General features: G+C 47.1%; 1 protein-coding gene across 2 annotated transcripts in view; it reads right to left on the reverse strand.

Moving 5' to 3' along the window:
* SEC24C (SEC24 homolog C, COPII coat complex component) overlaps positions 1-23114 on the reverse strand; it is a 1280009-nt gene that overhangs the window by 687058 nt on the left and 569837 nt on the right. For both annotated transcript variants that reach the window (XM_069240542.1, XM_069240541.1), the window contains one exon: positions 18131-18224. In XM_069240542.1, coding sequence (XP_069096643.1) covers positions 18131-18224 — 94 coding nt within the window. The remainder of the gene's footprint in view (positions 1-18130; positions 18225-23114) is intronic.

The following is a 23114-nucleotide window of genomic DNA, read 5'->3' on the forward strand; positions in this document are numbered from 1 at the left end:
TGTGTATAATTTATCATTATGAAATAGTAACAATACATATTTCTTAAAGAACTATACACATCTACAATATAGACATAATCAGATTATAAATATTTATGAACCCAAGCATATGCAGTCCACTGCTGTTTGAATATGGTGGTTATGAAGGAAAGAGCCAACTCTTGAGCAGTCTTCTAAGGGTAAGATAGTGATCCATGGATCTTATATTTGGGGGTAATAAATTCCATAGTTTTGCTGCTTGAACGGAGAAGGCTGTACCACCTATTGTCTTTTTCTTGTACGGTGGTGTTTTAAGGCGAGGTGCATGAGTCATAATGAGTATTTGATGGCTGATATTAAAAGTGGTGGAGAAATAATATACAGCTTGTGGATCTAGAACAGGTTCACACTGCAAAATTCCACCCAACTTCAAACCCCAATTAAAAGGCATGGCATGCAAGGTAAATCAAATATTCTGGGCCAATACGTTTGGCATGTCCCAAAATTCTCTCAAGTGTAAGTGGTACCTTGCTTTTCCACAAGACCTGTCTGAATATCTGAAAACCCACATTTTTGCATTAAAACTAGTTAGACAGTGTCATATCCATAACATTGCCTACTCTTCCAGTTTACTATCAAAAACAAAGGTTACTCTTTTTTATTGGTAGCCCTTGCAACGTTGCTACATATAAGCACATATAAGCACAAACACTAAATAACTTAAAAAGAACGCATTAAAGGTCTGCTATCCTAGTCAATTGGTAAAGACCAGATGGAAGAAAGAGAGGCTCTGGTGTGTGCAGCATTAGAGAGGGACAGGTCAAGCCCATTCTCAACATCCACAATCAAAAATAGTTAACTTTAAAGATGCTTTTTATTGACCATTGTAGGAAAGTACCATCTTGCCTGGCATGTTACCCCCATATTTCACTGTATATATGTTGTTTTAGTTGTATGTGTCACTGGGACCCTGCCAGCCAGGGCTCCAGTGCTCATAAGTGTGCCCTGTATGTGTTCCCTGTGTGATGACTAACTGTCCCACTGAGGCTCTGCTAACCAGAACCTCAGTGGTTATGCTCTCTCTTTGCTTTCCAAATTGTCACTAACAGGCTAGTGACCAATTTCACCAATTCACATTGGCATACTCGAACACCCTTAGAATTCCCTAGTATATGGTACTGAGGTACCCAGGGTATTGGGGTTCCAGGAGATCCCTATGGGCTGCAGCATTTCTTTTGCCACCCATAGGGAGCTCTGACAATTCTTACACAGGCCTGCCACTGCAGCCTGAGTGAAATTACGTCCACGTTATTTCACAGCCATTTACCACTGCACTTAAGTAACTTACAAGTCACCTATATGTCTAACCTTTACCTGGTAAAGGTTGGGTGCTAAGTTACTTAGTGTGTGGGCACCCTGGCACTAGCCAAGGTGCCCCCACATTGTTCAGGGCAAATTCCCCGGACTTTGTGAGTGCGGGGACACCATTACACGCGTGCACTATACATAGGTCACTACCTATGTATAGCGTCACAATGGTAACTCCGAACATGGCCATGTAACATGTCTAAGATCATGGAATTGTCACCCCAATGCCATTCTGGCATTGGGGAGACAATTCCATGATCCCCCGAGTCTCTAGCACAGACCCGGGTACTGCCAAACTACCTTTCCCGGGGTTTCACTGCAGCTGCTGCTGCTGCCAACCCCTCAGACAGGTTTCTGCCCTCCTGGGGTCCAGCCAGGCTTGGCCCAGGAAGGCAGAACAAAGGACTTCCTCAGAGAGAGGGTGTTACACCCTCTCCCTTTGGAAAAAGGTGTCAGGGCTGGGGAGGAGTAGCCTCCCCCAGCCTCTGGAAATGCTTTGATGGGCACAGATGGTGCCCATCTCTGCATAAGCCAATCTACACCGGTTCAGGGATCCCCCAGCCCTGCTCTGGCGCAAAACTGGACAAAGGAAAGGGGAGTGACCACTCCCCTGACCTGCACCTCCCCTGGTAGGTGCCCAGAGCTCCTCCAGTGTGCTCCAGACCTCTGCCATCTTGGAAACAGAGGTGCTGCTGGCACACTGGACTGCTCTGAGTGGCCAGGGCCAGCAGGTGACGTCAGAGACTCCTTCTGATAGGCTCTTACCTGTGTTGCTAGCCTATCCTCCTTCCAAAGTAGCCAAACCTCCTTTTCTGGCTATTTAGGGTCTCTGCTTTGGGGAATTCTTTAGATAACGAATGCAAGAGCTCATCAGAGTTCCTCTGCATCTCTCTCTTCAACTTCTGCCAAGGAATCGACCGCTGACTGCTCTGGACGCCTGCAAAACCGCAACAAAGTAGCAAAGACGACTACTGCAACCTTGTATCGCTGATCCTGCGGCCTTCTCGACTGTTTTCCTGGTGGTGCATGCTGTGGGGGTAGTCTGCCTCCTCTCTGCATTAGAAGCGCTGAAGAAATCTCCCGTAGGCCGACGGAATCATCCCCCTGCAACCGCAAGCACCAAAAGATTGCATCACCGGTCCTCTGGGTCCCCTCTCAGCACGACGAGCGTGGTTCCTGGAACTCAGCAACTCTGTCCAAGTGACTCCCACAGTCCAGTGACTCTTCAGTCCAAGTTTGGTGGAGGTAAGTCCTTGCCTCCCCACGCTAGACTGCATTGCTGGGTACCGCATGATTTGCAGCTGCTCCGGCTCCTGTGCACTCTTCCAGGATTTCCTTTGTGCACAGCCAAGCCTGGGTCCCCGACACTCTAACCTGCAGTGCACGACCTCCTGAGTTGTCCTCCGGCGTCGTGAGACCTTCTTTTGTGACTTCGGGTGAGCTCCGGTTCACTCTTCTTCGTAGTGCCTGTTCCGGCACTTCTGCGGGTGCTGCTTGCTTCTGAGTGGGCTCCTTGTCTTGCTGGACGCCCCCTCTGTCTCCTCACGCAATTGGCGACATCCTGGTCACTCCTGGGCCACAGCAGCATCCAAAAACCCTAAACGCGACCCTTGCAGCTAGCAAGGCTTGTTTGCAGTCTTTCTGCGTGGGAACACCTCTGCAGGCTTCTTCACAACGTGGGACATCCATCCTCCAAAGGGGAAGTTCCTAGTCCTCTTCGTTCTTGCAGAATCCACAGCTTCTACCATCCGGTGGCAGCTTCTTTGCACCCACAGCTGGCATTTCCTGGGCATCTGCCCACTCCCGACTTGAGTGTGACTCTTGGACTTGGTCCCCTTGTTCCACAGGTACTCTCGTCTGGATATCCATTTTTGTTGCATTGCTGGTGTTGGTCTTCCTGGCAGAATTCCCCTATCACGACTTCTGTGTTCTCTGGGGAACTTAGGTGCACTTTACACCTACTTTTCAGGGTCTTGGGGTGGGCTATTTTTCTAACCCTCACTGTTTTCTTACAGTCCCAGCGACCCTCTATAAGCTCACATAGGTTTGGGGTCCATACGCTATTCGCATTCCACTTTTGGAGTATATGGTTTGTGTTGCCCCTATACCTATGTGCTCTCATTGCAATCTATTGTGACTGTACATTGCTTGCATTGCTTTCTATTGCTATTACTGCATGATTTTTGTATTGTGTACATATATCTTGTGTATATTTGCTATCCTCATACTGAGGGTACTCACTGAGATACTTTTGGCATATTGTCATAAAAATAAAGTACCTTTATTTTTAGTATATCTGTGTATTGTGTTTTCTTATGATATTGTGCATATGACACCAGTGGTATAGTAGGAGCTTTACACGTCTCCTAGTTCAGCCTAAGCTGCTCTGCTAAGCTACCTTTTCTATCAGCCTAAGCTGCTAGACACCTCTTCTACACTAATAAGGGATAACTGGACCTGGTGCAGAGTGTAAGTACCCCTTGGTACCACTACAAACCAGGCCAGCCTCCTACAACCATACACTAGAGAGTAGTAGTGTACAATATTTATTAATCTATATTGTTTCATGTCCTAAAACACAGGTACAAATGTATAAGAAGTGCTTTACCAAAAAAACTTGCTAAAGTGACACTGAGTGTATCCACCATCCAACTGCTGGCAGCAGATCAAGAAGTAATAAAGTGGCCAACACAATTGATGTGATCTGTGCTGTCATAAGACAAACTGATTGCCAGTTTCATCTGCACCTGGTAAAAGTTCATTACCAGCTCCAAAGTAAATCTAGTAGAATTATGAGCAAGTTTGGCTCATGGTTATTGCATTATCTTTTAGGGCTATGAACTTACAGAACAAGTTACTTACCTTTGGTAACTATGTATCTGGTAGAGGCATTCTATTCCTGGCGTCAGACTGGATCCGTAGATTTTTCTTTAAGCAGTACCCCTGCACGCCGTCAGTCGACTCCACATGTGTCGTTGGTGTGGTCGTTGCTGTGAAGTCTTGGTCGTATATCGGCATCACCCCAGCACGCTGACGTCAGTTTCTTTTCATGACTTTCCACAAGAGTAGCAAGGAGCCATATGGCTACTGCCCTCTGACCACTGTAACGCCCCTAAATCCAGGATTTAAGGGCTCCCCTGAACCTAGTTAGTAAAATTCCTGGCGACCTCGCAAGAAGATAGAAGGACTGATAAGATGACCCCCAGCAGAAAAGACTGACGACACCAACTGACTTGGCCCCAGCCCTACAGGCCTGTCTCCAGCTCCTTAAGCCCTGCTACAAAAAGGTGACGCATCGCACAGGCCCAACGACCTCTTAAAAGCTTCAAGAGGACTGCCTGCACCCCAGGGTTCCAGAATCTCCACTGGACAGCAGTCCCGCCCAGCAGAAACACCAGTAAAGGACTCCAGAACTGACCCGGATCCACGATTCCTGCCCATTCTTCACCCGACACCGACGGCCCGTGTTCAGGTGGCCCAACCGACTAGAGGTGATCCCGAGGAGATTCTTACTTAGTGTCCACCGTGGTTTGACCCCTCCTGTCCAACACAATGACGCCTGCAGCCTAAACCTGAAAGACTCCCTGACCGGATGAGAACCAGTCCAAGATTCCCGCCACCAAAAGGTACCCCTTCGTCTGACCTTGTGGAACTACAATCTTCGGTGCAGCAATGTCCAGCAAGAGGCCCTCCTCCTTGTCCAGCCTTTGGTTTCCCGGAACCAACCCACTGGACTTAGCCTGCAGCATCTTTGTGACCCCAGGGGTCCCTCATTAGGAAAACATGGGAGCCTGATGATGTGTTTGCACCCTGCAGTCTGCCGCCCCTGCACCACTGAGTGTGTGTGTTTGGTGCTGAACTGTAACCCACCCCTTCCTTTTAGTCATTGAGTGTGTGCTTCATTTATTGCCTGTGTGTGTACAACAAATGCTTTGTACTACTCTCTGATAAGCGTAACTGCTCGACCACACTACCACAAAAGAGAGAACTAGTATTATCTACTTTAGCCTCTGTTAAGCCGCTGGGGAACCCCTGGGCTCTGTGCACACTATATCTCATCTTAATATAGTATATACAGAGCCAGCTTCCTAAAATAACCCATTGCTAGATGGTCCTCTTCTGCACCGACCTTCCTTTCTTCGCACCCACATAACCCACAAAGAGTCGATTGTCCACCTGGAAATCTTTGGCATGATTGAGGTAGAACGCTCTTTTTAGATCCAGATGGTGGAGTCTTTCCTCCTCATACAAGGGATGTAAGGGTGCATAAAACGTAGGCAAGGTGTTTGATTGGCCTATATAAAAAGCTGTCACCACTTTGGGAAGGAAAGAAGCCTCGGTACATGTATGAAAGTAACCTATTTTTGGCATGGTTACCACCTTTTTTTGTCTGTCCGTATGCTTTGACTGTTTTCACAGGGGTCCTGCTAACCAGGACCCCAGTGATTGTGCTCTCTCCCACTAAATTTGGTTGCTTAGGACTTTGCACACCCTACATACTAGTGCCCCCATTTCAGTCACTAGTATATGGTACTTACGTACCCAAGGTATCAGGGCACCAGGAGTTCCCCATGGGCTGCAGCTTCAATATCAAGCAATATCAATCAATATTTGTAAAGCCTGGCCACTCACCCTGTGAGGGTCTGAAGGTGCTGGGGGGGGAGGGGGTAGCCGGGGAATGGGAGAGTGCCCTAGACTCGCTTTTCGGGGGCAAGCCACGTCTGGAGTTTCTTCATACAGATGGTGAGTGACGGGCTTTGTCTGAGATGCAGGGGGAGGTTGTTCCAGCTCTTTGCTGCAGTGTAGGTGAAGGGTCATCCTCCGGCGGTGGTTTTGCAGATGCGAGGGATGGTGTCCAGGACCATCTGGGTGGAGCGGAGGGATCTGGCGAGGGTGTGGAAGGAGACGCAGTAGTTCAGGTAAGCTGGTCTTGTGTTGTGTATGGTATTGTACGTGTGGGTTAGAAGCTTGAGGGTGATTCGCTTCTCGCCGGTAGCTAATGGAGGGTACTCAGGTGTTGGGAGATGTGTTCTTGATGAGGGAGGTCCAGAATGAGTCTGGCAGTGGCGTTGTGGATGAGTTGTAGTTTTTCGATGTTCTTAGTGGAGGTGCCGGCGTAGAGGGCGTTGCCATAGTCGAGCTTGCCCGTGACTAAGGCGTGGGTGACTGTCTGCTGGGATCCATCTGACGATCTGCTGGCACACACTCTGCAAACTTCTGAAGGAGGAGGTGACAGAGTTTACCTGGTGAGTCATGGATAGGAAGGAGTCGAGGACGATTCCTAAGATGTGGGCATGCTGAGTAGGTGCAGGGGGGAGCAGTGAGGGATATGGGTGACCTGGAGTTGTCCCAGGCGTGAGATGGCAGACAAATAACCCTTAAGGGTGCACAGAGCAGCGCCCCGCTAGACAACAAAGAGAATGAAGAGCAGAACCTCTGAGAGAGGTGCAGAAAGGGGATCAACAGATTTGTTGATACAACATGCCACAAATTTGTTCCCACAACAGGCGTATAACTTTTTTGGGAGGGCTGCCTAGCTGCCAAGATAATATCAGACTTCGGGCGGAAGGTTGAAAGCTGTCAAATGCCACCTCTCAATCTCCACGCAAGGAGGAGGAGGCCAGACAGGTTCGGTGAAGGGCCATCACCTGCTGCTGCAACAGAGGATCCTCCTGAAGGGGAAGTCTGATCTGAGTATCAATGGCCATTCCCAATAGCTGGGGTTATCAGACTCTACGTGCGCGGTTCAGAGCCACCAGGATTACTTGGGCCTGGTTGTGCCTGATCTTCTTCAGAACTCCTGGCAGAAATGGTATTGGCGGGAAGGCGTAAAGGAGGCCTCTGCTCCACTCGAGACAAAAAGTGTAGCTGAGTGAATGCCGCCTTGGAAACTCCAACGCGCAAAACCGTTGACACTGCGTGTTTTCTGCAGAGGCAAACAGATCTAACCAAGGCTCTCTTCACTGCTGAATGAGACCTTGCACCACCTCTGGATTGAGATGCCATTCGTGATCGACTATGCATTAACGGCTGAGTTAGTCTGCTCTGGCGTGCAGAGACCCCACCAGATGTAGAACCACCAGCGAAATGCCCTGAGTTCCAGCCATGTCCAGAGGCAAAGAGCCTCTTGAGAGAGAGTCCATGACCCCACTCCACCCTGCTTGTTGGAATACCACATGGCGGTGGTGTTGTCAGTGAACACCTGCACCACTTTCCCTTTGAGAGAGGGAAGGGATGCTTTCAATGCAAGTTGGATCACCAGGAGCTCCAAAAGGTTGATGTGGAGCCCACACTCCACCAGAGACCAGAGGCCTCTGATTCCTGCCTCTACCATGTAGCCACCCAATCCCAGGAGTAATGCATCTGTCCCTACTGTGAGATCTGGTTGGGGAAGGGAGAGAGATCTGGGGCTTATCGACTCTGGATTGAAGAGCCACCACTGCAGATCTAGTGCAGTCCCCTCTGAGATCTGGACCATGTTGGAGAGATTTTCCTGATGCTGCGCCCACTGGAATTTCAGGTCCCACTGCAGGGTCTGCATATGTTATCTGGCATGTTCGAACAGCAGCATGAAGGAGGCCATGAGGCATAGCAGCCTCAGAGTCATTCTCAATGAAATCCAGGATAGAAGCTGAAACATCGGATTCATAGCCCTGGACTCGCTTTTCGGGAGGATAAGCCCAAAACTGCACTGTGTCCAGAACGGCTCTGATAAAAGGAAGCATCTGAGAGGGAGTCAGGTGTGACTTTGATATGTTGATAGTGAACCCCAGAAAATGCAGGAGGTTCGCCACAGTCTGGAGGTGGGAGACGAAAGCATGGGGCAAGTCTGCCTTCAACAGCCAGTCATCCGGGTAGGGGAAGACTGAAACCCCTAACCTGCACAGATGAGCTGCAACCACTACCATCACCTTTGTGAACACCTGCGGGACACTGGTAAGGCCAAAGAGGAGCGCAGTAAACTGAAAGTGCTTGTGACCTACCAAGAATCACATGTAACGTCTGTGGGCCAGGAGGACAGGAATATGGAAATAGGTGTCCTATAAGTCCAATGCTACCATCCAGTCTCCAGGGTCCAAGTCAGACAGGACCTGAGCTAGAGTGAGCATTTTGAACTTCTCCTTTTTGAGGGAGAGACTGAGTTACCGGAGATCTAAATCAGGGCGAAGGCCCTTGTTCTTTTTGGTCAACAGAAAGTAGCAGGAATAACCACCATGACATACTTCTGGCACAGGGGCCCTCTCTATGGCTCTCTTGGTCAAGAGAGTCGTCACTTCCTCACAGAGAAGTGCCAAATGATCCTCCGACAGATGATTGTATGATGGTGGCATGGCCAGAGGGGTAGCATCGAAGGGAAGGGAGAAGCCCCATATGACAATTTGCAACACCCATCTGTCCTTAGTAATGGATTCCCAGTGGGGCAGGTGATGGCGGATCCTTTCGCCAACCGGTTCAGGATGCTCCAATGGATTAGGAAGGCTTGGAGGTGGTGGAGGGGGGCGGGGCTGAACTACAGGCTCTCTGATCCACAAGCACATGGGATCCTGTGGCCGTGCAAAGACTGTGAAGCATGCGCAGTTCAGTGCATAGTGTAGAGACCCCTGTACACTACCCCTATATCTATACCCATAGGAATAAGGGTCAGGATCCGCCCTAGACCCAGTAGAGCCCATGGAAAACAGAATCTGTAGCTCCTGATGCTGTTCAGGGTCGCCGGGGATAAGTATAGAATCTACGTCAATTGTGGGTCGAACAGATGTCGGGAGCATAGACTTCTGTGCCGATGCTCGGGAAGGTTTCGTAGTACGACCAGCGTCTGCACAGATCTAAGAGCGGATCCGGAGGTGCCCTCTGGAATCGAGGATGAAGGCGCCTGTGCGGAACCCGAGGGGACCCTCACCGACCCTTCTGGGCCCGAAGGCGGGTCGGTCTGCCCAAAGATGAGGCACATGGGCTCACAGAACTCTCAATTGGAAAGGGGTGGCACTGGCTCCTTGAAAGTCAGGGAGGCGCGGAGCCGACCCAGGCTCCATAGACGGAGGCCTAGAGCATCAACGCTCTTCCTGTGTCGCATCGTCCAACCAACAGTCCAAAATCAAAGAACGTTTGGCATTCTTCTACGCCTTCTTCGTGTGACATGAGTGTCCTGAGGACTTTGAATGGGACGAGGAGGAATGGTGATGACTCTGCAAGCAGTCTCGTGACTTTCCTCTCGAACGAGACTGGGAACGACACTGTGTTGAGCACTTGCCCACCAAGAGCTTTAGGGACTGCTCCCTCAAAGCCTTCGGGCTCCCCATGGCCCGACACTCAGAGCACAACTTCGGGTCGTCCTTTAGACACCAAAAACAAACGAGATGCGGATCAGTGACCGACATTATTCGGTAACTGGAGTCACAGGGTTTAAAACCGGTCTTCTGGGACATTCCTCAACGCATTCACAAGTCGTCAAAAAGAATTCTCCAAAAGTGTAGCAGTTAGTCAAATAATGACAAAGAGTTGCTCATTCTCCTGATCTGTGTGTAGACTGGCGGGGAAAGAAAATAGCTGACGTCAGCACCCCAGGGTGCCGCCTATATATGACTGCAACATCATCGCGGCGACCACTATGCCAACGAAGAAGACTGAGTTGACCAATGCTACCGGATGGCATGCAGAGGTAATGCTTGAAGAAAAATCTCCGGGTCCAGTCTAAATACACATTAGCAAAGTTAATATGGCTATGTGTTAGGCGAAGAGCTTGATGGGTGACTGTGTTGCCTGAGCTATACTGAAAGGAAAATTACAACATGAAAGCTGGCAGTAGGGGCCATTTCCAGGGCGGACTGCATTAGCAGATTTAGTGTTATGAAAAGAATCTTAACTTTGTGTTGTAAGCAGTGAGCATAAAAGGCACTCAAAGCAAAATATTGTATTCCAGACAATTTTGAAGATAAGCCATATTTGCGTCATATCCTTCCACCTATGTGCACATATGTTTACAGATTACTTTAACAAAAAAACAAGCCAAAACTCCAATATTACAGTAAAGCAAAACAAATGAATGCGGAAGGGTGATTACTGAATAGCAGGGTGTTTTTTTTTTTGGACAGACTAAATAAAAACAGCGCCTTGAAAGGATTCCAGACCTGATGGAGTCTCTTTGGATCTGTATAACCTAACCTTGAAACTGTAAGCCCTTTGGATTACAAACCTTATTAATCAGGTGTGCAAAACTGCCCCGCCTCATTCAAAGACAATGGCCATAATTGTTCCAGTACTTAAGAAGGTGTCTAGACGTAATCCTAGTGGCTATTGTCTCTAATAGATTGCACGGTCAAGATAGTTGGAAGGATAATTTGGGAAAGGCTGTTAGTCTGTCAATAGTATTCTTTCTAGACAACATTAAGGGTTTAGAGCTGGGTTGGAGACAATGGAAAACTGCCACAATTTGCATCTCATAATTAATAAATACACCATAGCAAAAAAGAGTTCATTTTCCTAAGCGTCACCGACCACACCTGTGCCTTTGACATCGTGGTGAGGCCCAAACTGTAGTATAAGCTGGAGATTCTAGGGACTGAATAGTTTCTGAGGGCTCTGCATTACGATCTCTCTGCTATTGTCAGGTATGGACCTGGCAGTGAATGCACTAATGCACTCATGACAGGCTGAGGGGTGCGTCAAGGGTTTTCTCCTCGCCCCAATACCTTTTCTCTTATGTTAGTGGCTTACAGAAGGCATTGGTGGCCAAGGGAGCAGATATACCATTGATCAAGAATACCCCTATCACTGCTGTAGGAAGCTGGCCTAGTGTGTGGTGACTATGAGGTTATCACTTCATTACAGGTATCCCCCATTAGTGAGGTGTGGACAGTGTCAAGGAAGCCAGGGCTCTCTAGAGGTAGACGCAGATGAGCAGCCAAGACTTATCTAGTAGACGTGCGAAGCTTATGCAATACCACTACAGCCGCACAGCACTTACACACATAAAATAACCACACAGTGTTACAAAAATAAAGGTACTTTATTATAGTAACACAAATACTAAAATACTGCATAGGCAATACTCCACTAGGAGATAAGTAAACACTATTATATACACATTAGAAGCCAGTGAGTAGCAAAGAAAGCAATATCAAACAGTAAAAACAACAGAGGGGGGGGGGGGGGGGGACCAAACCATATACTAAGTAAGGGGAATGTGAAAGGCAGTCCCCCAACCAAGGAAGTGGAATAAGTACAGGGAAGCAGGAGGAGCCAGGAACCCCAACATGTAAGTACCAGTGTGTCCCCCAGCAACCAGGAGAGAAGAGGTAAGTACCCAGTTTTTACCCCCAACCCACAGATGAGCTTTGGAAAAGGGCTGTGCAAGACCCAGGCAAGACTGGAAGAAACCAAAGGTGGATCCTAACAGAAGAGGACCTGCAGAAGAATGGACCAAGTAAAGTTCGAGTTGGAGTGTCCGGCTGTGGCAGGAGCCACTACCCACCATTCTGTGGATGCAAGACCAGGTTGATGGTGGAAGAAGAGGAGTTCCAAGAGGGATACAAGTGATGTCCCACGTCGGCGGTCGTGATATGGTCAGTCAGTGGCACTGGAAAACCACCAACAAGCCTTGGCAAAGGCAGGAGTAAGTGAAGAAGGTTTTGCAAGGCTGAAGAGGACCACCAAGGCCCAGGAGACTCAACCCGAAGAGGGGAGTCCGAGGTGGCCCTCAGAAGCTGGGGAAATCACAAGACGAGGAGGCAGCCCCCATAGGTGACTCACGGGCAGCAGGCACAGGAGTTGCGGTGAGGCCCACTCAGCACACCTGGAGAGGAGTCCAACATCGCAGGAGCAGCAGGCAGGAGACTGTGCTTTGCAGAGTGCTGGAGGCCGGGGCTACATGAAGCCTGAAGATCCCTTGGAGGAGGATCAAGCAAGCCTTGGTAGCTGCAACAGTCACAGTGCACAGGGTTACTGTCTCCCAAGATGACAGTTGGGAGAGAGAACCAAGGGGACTACTCCAGACCACCACCTTTGATGCACGATCCACGCAGTTCCGGAGGAGAGACGATCCACGCAGCCGGTCGTCTTTGCAGATGGTGCCTACAGATGCAGGGGACTGACTCTTTCACTCCAAGGGATATTCCTTCTTACTTCTTGTGCAGGATGAAGACTCGTCGCCCTCAGAGGATGCACAGCCAGGGAAATGTTGCAGCTGCTGGAAGGAGCTGGAGAAACAATGCTGCAAAGCGGAGTCATTGCTGGAGTTGCAGATTGTCGGTTTCTTCAGGACCCCCCTGGGAGGGAGACCCTAAATAGCCCAGGAAGGGGGGAATCGGTCACCTACCAGGGGAACCACTTATCAGGAGGGGGTTTTAACATCACCTGCCTGACCCAGCCACTCATTTGCTCCCAGGGGCCTCTGTCCACCTTGGATTCAAGATGGCAAAATCAGGTGGCCATGTGGAAGAGCTTTGAGCACCACACTTAGGGTGGTGATGGACAGGGGAGTGGTAATTTCTCTTACCATTGTTCAGTTTTGTGCCAGAGCAGGGACCTGCAAACAGGTTTATGCAAGGAGGGGGGGGGGGGCAAATGTGCCCTTCAATGCATCCCGGAGGCTACTCCTCCTAAGCCATGTAACACCTATTTCCAAAGGGGGAGGGTGTTGACTCCCTCTCCCAAAAGGAAATCCTTTGTTCCACCTTCCTCTGCTTGAGCTAGTCAAGCAGCAGGAGGGTAGAAACCTGTCTTTAGTTGGCATCAGTGTGGGCTGCCGGGAAAACCCCAGAAGAATCGTAGGAGCAATGCTGGGGGTCCTCTAAGGAGCCCCCAAAGTGCGTGGGCTCATACAACTAATACTGGCAACAGTATTGGGGTATGATGTCAACATGTTTGATACCAGAGACGCCCAGTTTCTGAGTTACCATTATGTAGATGAACACAGGTAGTGAGTGACCTGCGTCCAGTACATGGGTAAAAAGGCTTCCTCGCACTTACAAAGTCCAAGTCCAGGGAAATGGAGCTGGAGTTTGCAGGTGCATTCCTGCTAATGCAGGGGTGCCCTCACACACAGGTACAAGTATCCTGTCCTCTGTGCTAGGAGGGCATGCCATAGGGGTGACTTACAGTGACCTGGTGCAGTGACTTGTAGTCAAAGGGTGCATGCAACTTTTCACACAGGCTGAAATGGCAGGCCTGGAAACACATTTTACATGGGCTCCCATGGGTGGCACAATACATTTGGCAGCCCATGTGGGACCCATGGTGTCCCAATGCCCTGGGTACCTAAGTACCATATACTAGGTGTTAGACTTTTCATCCTTGGCGTGGTCTCCCTTAACTTTTTGCCTCTGTTTCCCAGGTTGTTGATGTGTGTTGGACTCTGATTTTGCTGTTTTTGTTACTCTGGGCACTTTACCACTGCTAACCAGTGCGAAAGGGCAAGTGTTCCCTTACAAAATGTGTATGTAATTGGCTTATCCATGATTGGCATATCTGATTTACTAGTAGGTCCCTAGTACAGTGCACTAGAGGTGCCAAGGGCCTGTAAACCAAATGCTACTAGTGGGCCTGCAGCACTGGTTGTGCCACCCACATGAGTAGCCCTGTAATCATGTCTCAGACCTGCCACTGTTGTGTCTGTGCGTGCAGTTGTAAACTGTAAATTCGAATTGGCCAAGCCTAAACCTTTCCTTTTCTTACATTTAAGGCACCCCTAAGGTAGGCCCTAGGTAGCCCCAAGGGCAGGGTGCAGTGTATGGATAAGGTAGGACATATAGTAATGTGTTTTATATGCCCTGACAGTGAAATACTGATAAATTAGTTTTTCACTGTTGCAAGGCCAGTCCCTCTCATAGGTTAACATGGGGGCTACCTTTAATTATGAGTAAAGTGTAGATTCCCCTTGGGAGCTGATGGACATGTGGAGTTTGGGGACTCTGAGCTCACAATTTAGAAATACATCTTTTAGTCAAATTGATTTTAAGATTGTGCTTTTGAAGATGCTACTTTTAGAAAGTGCGCATTTTCTTGCTTATACCATTTCTGTGACTCTGCCTGTTTGTGGATTCCCTGTCTGGGTCAGTTTGACAGTTGGGCAGGTTGCACCTCAAAATAGACAGTGACACAAAGGGAGCTGGGGTTTAGTCTGCATTTCCTGATGAGCCATCTGTGCCAGGAGGGAGGGGAGGAGTGGTCACTTACACCTGGAAGGGCTGTGCCTGCCCTCACACAATGCAGTCTCCAACCCTCTGGTGAGTGTCTGGGGCCTGGCCTGGCCAAGGCAGGATTTCACATTCAAGAGAGACTTTGCTTTGAAGTAGGCCTACCTCAAGGAGAAAATGGGTATAAGAAGGGCACCCAAAACCACAGACTTTAGAACACTTCTGGAAACCAAGGGGAACCTCTGCCTGGAGAAGAGCTGAAGAAGAGCTGCCCTGCCTGTGACTGTGCTTTGTGGAGCTACCCTGCAGTTGCTGCTTCTGGCTGTGCAAGAGGACAAAGACTGGACTTTGTGTTGCCTGCCTTCTTGTGAAGATCTTCAAGTGCTCGATTTCCTGTTGTTTGAAGTCTCAGGGACAGCAAAAACTTCTCTCTGCCAGCACCTGGAGCCTCTGGAGAGACTTCTACTCTGCCAAGTGGTGCCATCCAGTTCCTGGGACCCTGAAAGGAGAAGCTGGCAGCCCAAGAGAGAGAAATCCACGCACAGAATGGCATGCGGGGAAAAGATTGACGCAGCTCCAATCTGTGGCTGGAAAATCAATGCACTGCCAGCTTCGCAGCTGAAAATCGACGCTCGCCTGCAACGCGACCCGAAGATCGATGCCCGGGGCTGGAGAAACGACGCCCAACATCCCTGACGGAGGCTGGTGAGATAGCAACCCACGCTGCGTGGTTTTCGGATTATCGTGCAGTTGGATTTCTGATGCAAACACAGCTGGGTGTGTAAAAATGACAAGGCCTGCCTGGACTCGAGAGTACTGACTGGATCAACACATTGCTCTCATGCAGAGAGAAGAAATGACGTGCCCCGGCTCGACGAAAGGAGAAACGACCCAAGGTCTAGCTCATGAGTGAAATCGATGCATTGCAAGCCCTTTTTGATGCACACTCGCCCGTGCGGGGTTATTTTTGACGCACCCAAGGTACATTTTCACACTAACAGTGTTAGTGTGTGTTTAACACTACATGAAGACTCTTATGCATTTTTAGTGTTAACTTGACTTGTGTATTGTGGATTTTTGTCGTTTTGGTCTTGTTCTGTTTAGATAAATATTTTCTATTTTTCTAAACCTGTGTTGTGTCATTTTGTAGTGTTTTCATAGAGTTACTGTGTGTGTTGGTACAAATACTTTACACCTTGCTCTCTAAAGTTAAGCCTTCTCCTCGTGTCAAGCTACCGAGAGGGTGAGCTAGGGTTAGCTGAGGGTGATTCTCTTCCCCTGACGAGAGTGGGGGTCCTTGTTTGGACAGGGGGTAACCTGAATGCCAAACAAACACCCCATTTCTAACACTAGAGACTTACGTGGGGGCACCAGAATGCCAATTGTGGGGTGTGCAAAGTCAGGAACAACCAAATTTAGAGGGAGAGAGCACAGTCTCTGGGATCCTGGTTAGCAGGATCCTAGTGAACACTGTCAAAATACACTGACAGCAGGCAAAAATATTGGGGGTAACCATGTCCAAAAGAGGGTACGTTCTTACAACTGTCTTAACTTATGCAGATGATGAGTGTTACTTACCAGAACTCCCAAGGGCTTGAAATAGTTAATAGAAGGTTACACTGATTTTATGGTCTCTTTGAAGGTGGTAGTAAATCCCACGAAGACCTCTGTAATGGCATACAGATCCAGGATTCTCAAATTGTGGTCTTTGACCATAGAGGATAAACCCATAATAAGTTTTAATTAATTTTCTTATCTTAGGGTTACTTGTGATTCAGAAAGCTCCTGGTTGGTGAGTGCAGCTGCAGCAAATTTTTAATGTCCTAATTGTATTGGATTTATTTCCTGGTTTTAACTTATGGTTTGAGCATTTGGGGCTACAGAAAAAAGTGCCTAGCCTTTAAGCGGAGAAAAACAGAGTGCACAGAAGGATTTAGGCCTTCTGCCAAGCAGCCGTAGTTTTAGATTGCATGATGAGCTTGGCTTGGAGTAAGCCAAACATTACAGTATATTAATTTGGCCCCAATGCTGCTGTGGTAGTCTGTATAGAGGAATAGTCAAGCCTCGCTTAACAGTGATATTATTGAGTACTACCTTGCAGCATGGGTCTCCAAATTCCATGGCTTGGTTACTTCAAGAGAATGTGTTGTTTATTGGGAGGCTGTGTTGCTTCCTTAGACCAGAAGGGTTGAGTGAGGATGACAGATCCCAGCTTAAACAATTGTTTCTCAAAATGAGACATCAAGAATGGGAAGCTGGAGCATTCAAGACCCAGAATAAGGATTACATCATAATGCAAACCATGCTTTAGGGCTTGAGCTATTTCCTGAGTTTGTGACTAGCTTTTGGGAAAGGGTCCTTTTAAGTAGAATTAGGCTTTGGTGTATTAGATAGCAGCTATGTTTTCTCCTTGGGCAATATGAATCCTTTTCCGTCCTTGTTTGTCCATGAAATCAAAGTTCCCCATGGAGTTTGTTGCATTTTTTATAGATTTTATTCATGTTTTACAAAAAAGTTTTTAATCCTAGTACTGAGGGGTTTAGGGCTCACTAGATGTAAGTCAGATGTATTATATTTGCAGACACTGAGCCATTGGTTTGTTTTAGTGTTGGCTTATTTCTTAAATGAACACTTGGTTAGGTGGCCGATGGCCTTTTGAACTAAAGATGCAATGGGGTAGGATTTCAATACAATGAGTGTATGGTTTTTATATTTTGTATAAGAACTATATATCTGCTTTTATGGTCCTATTAAATGCTCGAATAAAGCGCCTGCTTGATTGACAGGCTAAATAGCTCCAATAGCAAGCACTTGAAAAAAAAGGAATCAGCAAATACAATGTCATTTTATGAGATTAAAAAAACAAATAACACGCTCTGCTTCTCTTGTAGCAACTACAGTTCAACAGATGGAGTAATCCCGCCATCACCAAAACCTAACTGAACCCACAAATGGGAGAATGTAACCATCATCAAAATGCAATAAACAGCTCATCCAAGTAATGATAGACCATGGAAAACCCCTGCAGGTCAGTACATGCCAATCCAACTCACTCACTGTATTTATTATAATTTTTAATAGAACTGAAATCTTTGTCACTCAAAAAGCGAAAGCTGTACCTAATAACAGATTAGCAGATAAGAACTGCAGCAACCGTATTCTTGTGTTCTCTTTTAGTAAATATCGAGCCCTTAACAAACTATTTCCACTTTATAGCTTACCTTTAAAGGCTAACAGTTGCGTGTTTCAAAATTATAAGGACCAATGAAAACTCAATATTTGTGGGTATGCCTTACAACAAAAATTTACAAACACGAAAACTGATAGCATTGCGTTTTGCAAAATGGGTTTACATCTAGTGATTCAAAAAATTTGCTTGATGTAGCCTTTCCAAAAATCCTATAATCCGACTGTTATTGTTACATCAACATCTTCTTAGTATCAGAAATTGCTATAATTAATATGCACTTATGTTTGCATCTCATTTGTGCATAGACAAGGTGTAGAGTTTTTCACACACCGAGAATTTCATTTAAATAAGGACGGACCTAAATTTCAGGAAGAACCTTCTCCTAATAGGATGGGAGCAGTTACTCAAAATAATCAACATTCAAACTGGAGTACATAATTCCAAATTGATAAAAACCTACCTTCAACGCTTCCAATCCTGCTTGGATGACAGGACCAAATACTGTTTCGGTTTCCCTTGTGTCTGCAAACATTTCAGGGATCTGGTCCAGTAAACTGTATGAAATTGAAGGCATTAAAATAGGCTGCTTGAAAATATTCTGCTAAGTGTCCATTCTAGTGGTTTTAGTTCATTCAAAGATGCAGATTAGCTCCTAAATTTTACAAGTTAACTTGTACCATAAATTAAGTTGACAGATGAACACAGCGAAATGCTGTGTGGTGAAAGTTTGAAGGGGTAAAAAGTGTGAAGTGGGCAACATTGTTCAGACGTGAAATGGTGAAATTCAGTGGATTTCAGTGGATACTACTGATGATCACTTCTGTAAAAATAATCTCTGTTCAAACAAGTGCAGAACAACTATTTTAAAAGTGGCACGTTCCAAGGTAGTACATTCTATTATGCGAAGCAGCCAGACCCTGGATCGGGATGAAGGGAAAAAAGATTACTTACCAAGTAAAATGCAATATTTTCACCTTAGTTCAGAACTCTCCATTCTATAATTCAGGCACTAATTGTTTGTTGTCGTGGCATGGGGTTTAGCAGGTGTTTTTTTGGGGAGGGGTGTCAAAAGCATACAAACAAAATAGAGTAAGAGAGAGAAACTGTACCAGTAAAAAAAAAAAAAGGCTTTGAAAAGGGCACACGACTCTTTAGAATCTAGTTACTGCACCCTTTGTACTCAACTTTTACATTTATGCTTTAATACGTAAACTCTCTCTCCTAGAGGGTATTTGCAAGAACTGCCTTAATTTCTTCACTGGTTGCATCTGCTTGCTTTGTTAACATGAACCTGTAAAGGGATTGTCGTTTTAGCCACTGGATCATTACTGAAATGCCAAGTTCTCATCACATGGGCTCTGATTTTTTTCTGCTAAGCAGCTGACCTTGTTCTGCTTTCAAAGTCCCATTGCGGATTTTAGGTTATTGTTTATCCGGTTATTCTTCTCAGTCTGTTCTCTGGTGAGTATACCTTCTATTTTTGGAGCGTGTGCAAGAAGGAACCTATTACTTTCAAGTAACAGCAGATTTGCAGCTTGATATTCTTCAAGATTCACATGTTGTGCAATGTTTTGCTATCTACGTTTTTACTTTGGCCTTACTTTCTTTCCCGGCCTTATCAATTAGGTATGAGATGTCCTCTGCTCTTGTTGTAGCTTTTTCTTCTAGAAAGTTTTGAGGACTGCTTCATTCACGGCCTTATTAGAATAATAGGCACTCCTCCATTTTCTTTCCAGGCATTGACAGCACCATTTTTTCGTCACACAAGTCTTGCATAAGCCAAAAAGATGAAGGGGCTTTTGTTCAGATGTGTTAGGTTTTATGGGTGCAACGTCGTCCAAAGCCTCTAGGAGGAGGCTGTTGAAATATTTGACTTCCACATCTAAGTCGGGCCCGGTCTCCAACAGAATTGTATTAACTGGGTGAGTTAGATTTTAAACAGTGATTTTGTGCCAGGGACATGTTTTTAAAAGTGGATTGACATCACAATTGACCAATATTAATGAGTATCAGTGGTTGGACCAGATTACTGGATAAGGAGTATTACAAACCAGATTGGTTAAAAAATTAGGTCTAGTGAGTGTTGTGGGAAAGTATCCTCTTTTTGGCATCGTTACCCCCACTTTCTGCCTGCTGTTAGTGTGTTTTGACTGTATTCACTGGGATCTTCCTAACCAGGACCTCAGAGGCTCTGCTCCATCTCTCTAAATTTGGTTGTTCCTGACTCAGTACACCCCACAATTGGCACACTAGTGTACCCATGTAAGCAAAGAAAGGATGCACAGTTTCACAATGAAGGTGATTGATTTCAACCCAATTAAGGGGAAATCAACCGGTTCCTGGGAGTTTTCCAACTTAGGAACTAGAACCCTCACTCACCATTCGATGACATACTTGTTCATCAGGATTTGCTCCTTGTTAGGCTCGCACTGCAATGCCTTACAGGCCCCTCGAGGGGGGTCTTTACCGGAGATCTTTTAAAGTTTCTTGCCGGTGGTGAATGCAGTAATGTGGGATTGGTGAGGTAAACTGTTAAAATTGGCTAGAAGGACCATATAATGAAAACGTTTTTAAGGATATAGGCCTCTGTCAAGATTAAAAACAAAGAAAGTAGAGGGAAAGTAAGAATAATGTCTATTTTTCCCTACTTGTATGTAATGTCTTATGTTGGAAACACCTAGCATTCAGGGATATAGTATGTAGAGGGCAGGGTGGAAATTACTACACTGCCTGAAATATAAAGGTCAACATGTTTCTCGCTAAGTTAGTCTACAAAGATCTAAATGCGATTCATCAGGGCCAAAAAATATCACGCCTAAACCTCACTGTTACAATAAACTAAATTAAGGGGAACAGGAACCTACAAAAAGGAGAAAAAAAAGGTTGTTAAACATAGCATGGTCTAATAACACAAAGTGCAAAACAATATATGCCAGTGAAAATCAAACCACACTAGTGCAAACACCTAGTGATGTTCTCTAAAACTGTGAAGATTTGTGGATGTACACTTCTAGATATCGAAAACTAAAATAGAAACATGCTTACCCTCCTCAAAATCAAGGATGGGCTCCAAAGGGATAGCGATCGGCAAGAGTGATCCAGCAAATGTAAGCCCCTAGTATATGGTATTGAGGTCACTGTACCACGTCACTGTAAGTCACCTCCATGGCAGGCCCTCCTAGCCCAGAGGGCAGGGTGCAAGTACCTCTGTGTGAGGGCACCCCTGCATGAGCAGAGCTGCCCCTACCAACTCCAGCTCCATTTTCCTGGACTTCTTAAGTGGGGGAAGCCATCTTTCCTGTGTACTGGACAAAGGTCCAGTACACAGACTACCTGTGTCCAGCTACATAATGGCAACTCTAAACCTGGGCATGTTTGGTATCAAACATTGCCGGAATCATACCCAAATACTGTAGAGTATTGGTTGTATGATTCCATTCCCTCTGAGGGCTCCTTAGAGGCCCCCCAGCTTTGCTTCTACCACTTTGCAAGGTTTTCCCAAGCAGACCGAGCTGTTGCCATCCTACAGACAGGTTACTGCCCTCCTGCTGCTTGACCAGCTCAAGCCCAGGAAGGCAGAACAATGGAGTTCCTTTGGGAGTGGGAGGTAATACCCTCTCCCTTTGGAAATAGGTGTTACATTGCTTGGGAGGGGTAGCCTCCCCAAGCCACTGGTATGCTTTGAAGGGACCATTTGGTGCCCTCCTTGCATAATCCGGTTTGCACCAGTCCAGGAACACATGGTCCCTCAACTGGCACAAAACTGGACAATAGAAAGGGGAGTGACCACTCCCATGTCCATCACCACCCTAAGGGTGGTGCCCAGAGCTCCTCCAGGGGGCCACTTGATTCTGCCATCTTAAATCTAAGATGGGCAGAGGCCCCTGGGAGCGTCTGAGTGGCAGGTCAGGCAGGTGAGGTCACAGACCCCTCGTGATAGGCGGCCATCCTGCTAGGTGACCAATACCCCTTCCTGGGCTATTTAGGGTCTCCCTCTTGGGTAGGTCCTCAGATTTGACGTGCAAGATTTCATCAGGACTCCTCTGCATCGTTTACTTCATCTTCTGGCCACTGGGAATGCAACTGGACCCTCCAGGAACCGGCAATCTGCAACTCCAGCGATGACTCCACTTTGCAACATTGTTTCTGCGGCTCCTTCCAGCAACTGCAACATTTCCCTAGCTGTGCATTCTCTGAGGGCGATGAGTCTTCAACCTGCACAAGAAGGAATCTCCCTTGGAGTGAAGGAGTCTCTCCCCTGCATCTACAGTCACCAACTGCAACGCCGACTGGCTGCGTGGATCCCCTCCGGAACTGCGTGGATCCTGCATCACAGGTGGTGGTCTGGAGTGGTCCCCTTGGTCCTCTCTACCAGCTGTCCAACCTGGGAGACGATAAGCCATTGCCTCTCCTTATAGGACAGTATCCTGCAGCTACCAAGGCTTGTTGGCTCTTCTTCCATGGGATCTTCAGGCTCCATGTAGCCCTGACTTCCAGCACTCTTCCCTGCAAAGCACACTCATGCCTGCTGCTCCAGCAACGTGGGACTCCTCTCCAGGTGTGCTGAGTGGGCCTCACTGAGACTCCTGTGCCTGCTACATATGAGTTGCCTGTGGGGGCTGCATCCTGAACATCCGACTCTCCTCACTACTGAGGGTTACCAGGGACTCCCCTCCTTGGGTTGAGTCCCCCTGGACCTTCCTCGTCCCCAGCAGCTCTGAAACTCTTCTTCTGCAACTCTTGCCTTTGCCAAGGCTTGTTGGTGGTTTTTCCACACCACTGACTGACTGCAACTCTTCATCCGACGTGGGACATCGACTGCATCACTCCTGTAACTTGGGTCCTGTTCCTGGGCTGCATAGCCGACTCCTGGTCTGCACAGTCGACAGGGTCCTGCATCTCCAGAAGGGTGGGTTAGGGGTTCCTGCTCCAACCGGACACTCCAATTCGAACTGAACTTGGTCCCCTTCATTTGCAGGTCCTCTTCTGTCAGGATCCACCTTTGGTTTTCTGCAGTCTTGCTAGGGTCTAGCACAGTCCTTTTACAAATTTAAGTGTGGGTTCGGGGAAAAAACATATACTTACCTCTTCTCTCCTGGTCACTGGGGAGCACCCTGGTACTTACCTTTTGTGGTTCGTAGCTCCTCCAGTTCACTTCTACAAATTCTACTTCCTTGGGTGGGGGTCTGACTTTTGCATTCCACATACTTAGCATAAGGTTTGGTCTCCCCCGAGGGTCTCCATAATTGTTTGTTATTTCACTGTTTTATATTGCTTTCTATGTCCATTCCCGACTTCTATGTATATAATAGTGCATTTACTAACCTGTAAGCCTATATAGTATTTGTTTTACCATAATAAAGTACCTTTATTTTTGTAACACTGTGTGGTTCTTTCATATGTTTAAGTGCTTTATGACTGTATCTGGTATTACATAAGCTTTG

This window comes from Pleurodeles waltl, chromosome 6 (assembly GCF_031143425.1).
Source record: "Pleurodeles waltl isolate 20211129_DDA chromosome 6, aPleWal1.hap1.20221129, whole genome shotgun sequence".
Classification (NCBI taxonomy): domain Eukaryota; kingdom Metazoa; phylum Chordata; class Amphibia; order Caudata; family Salamandridae; genus Pleurodeles; species Pleurodeles waltl.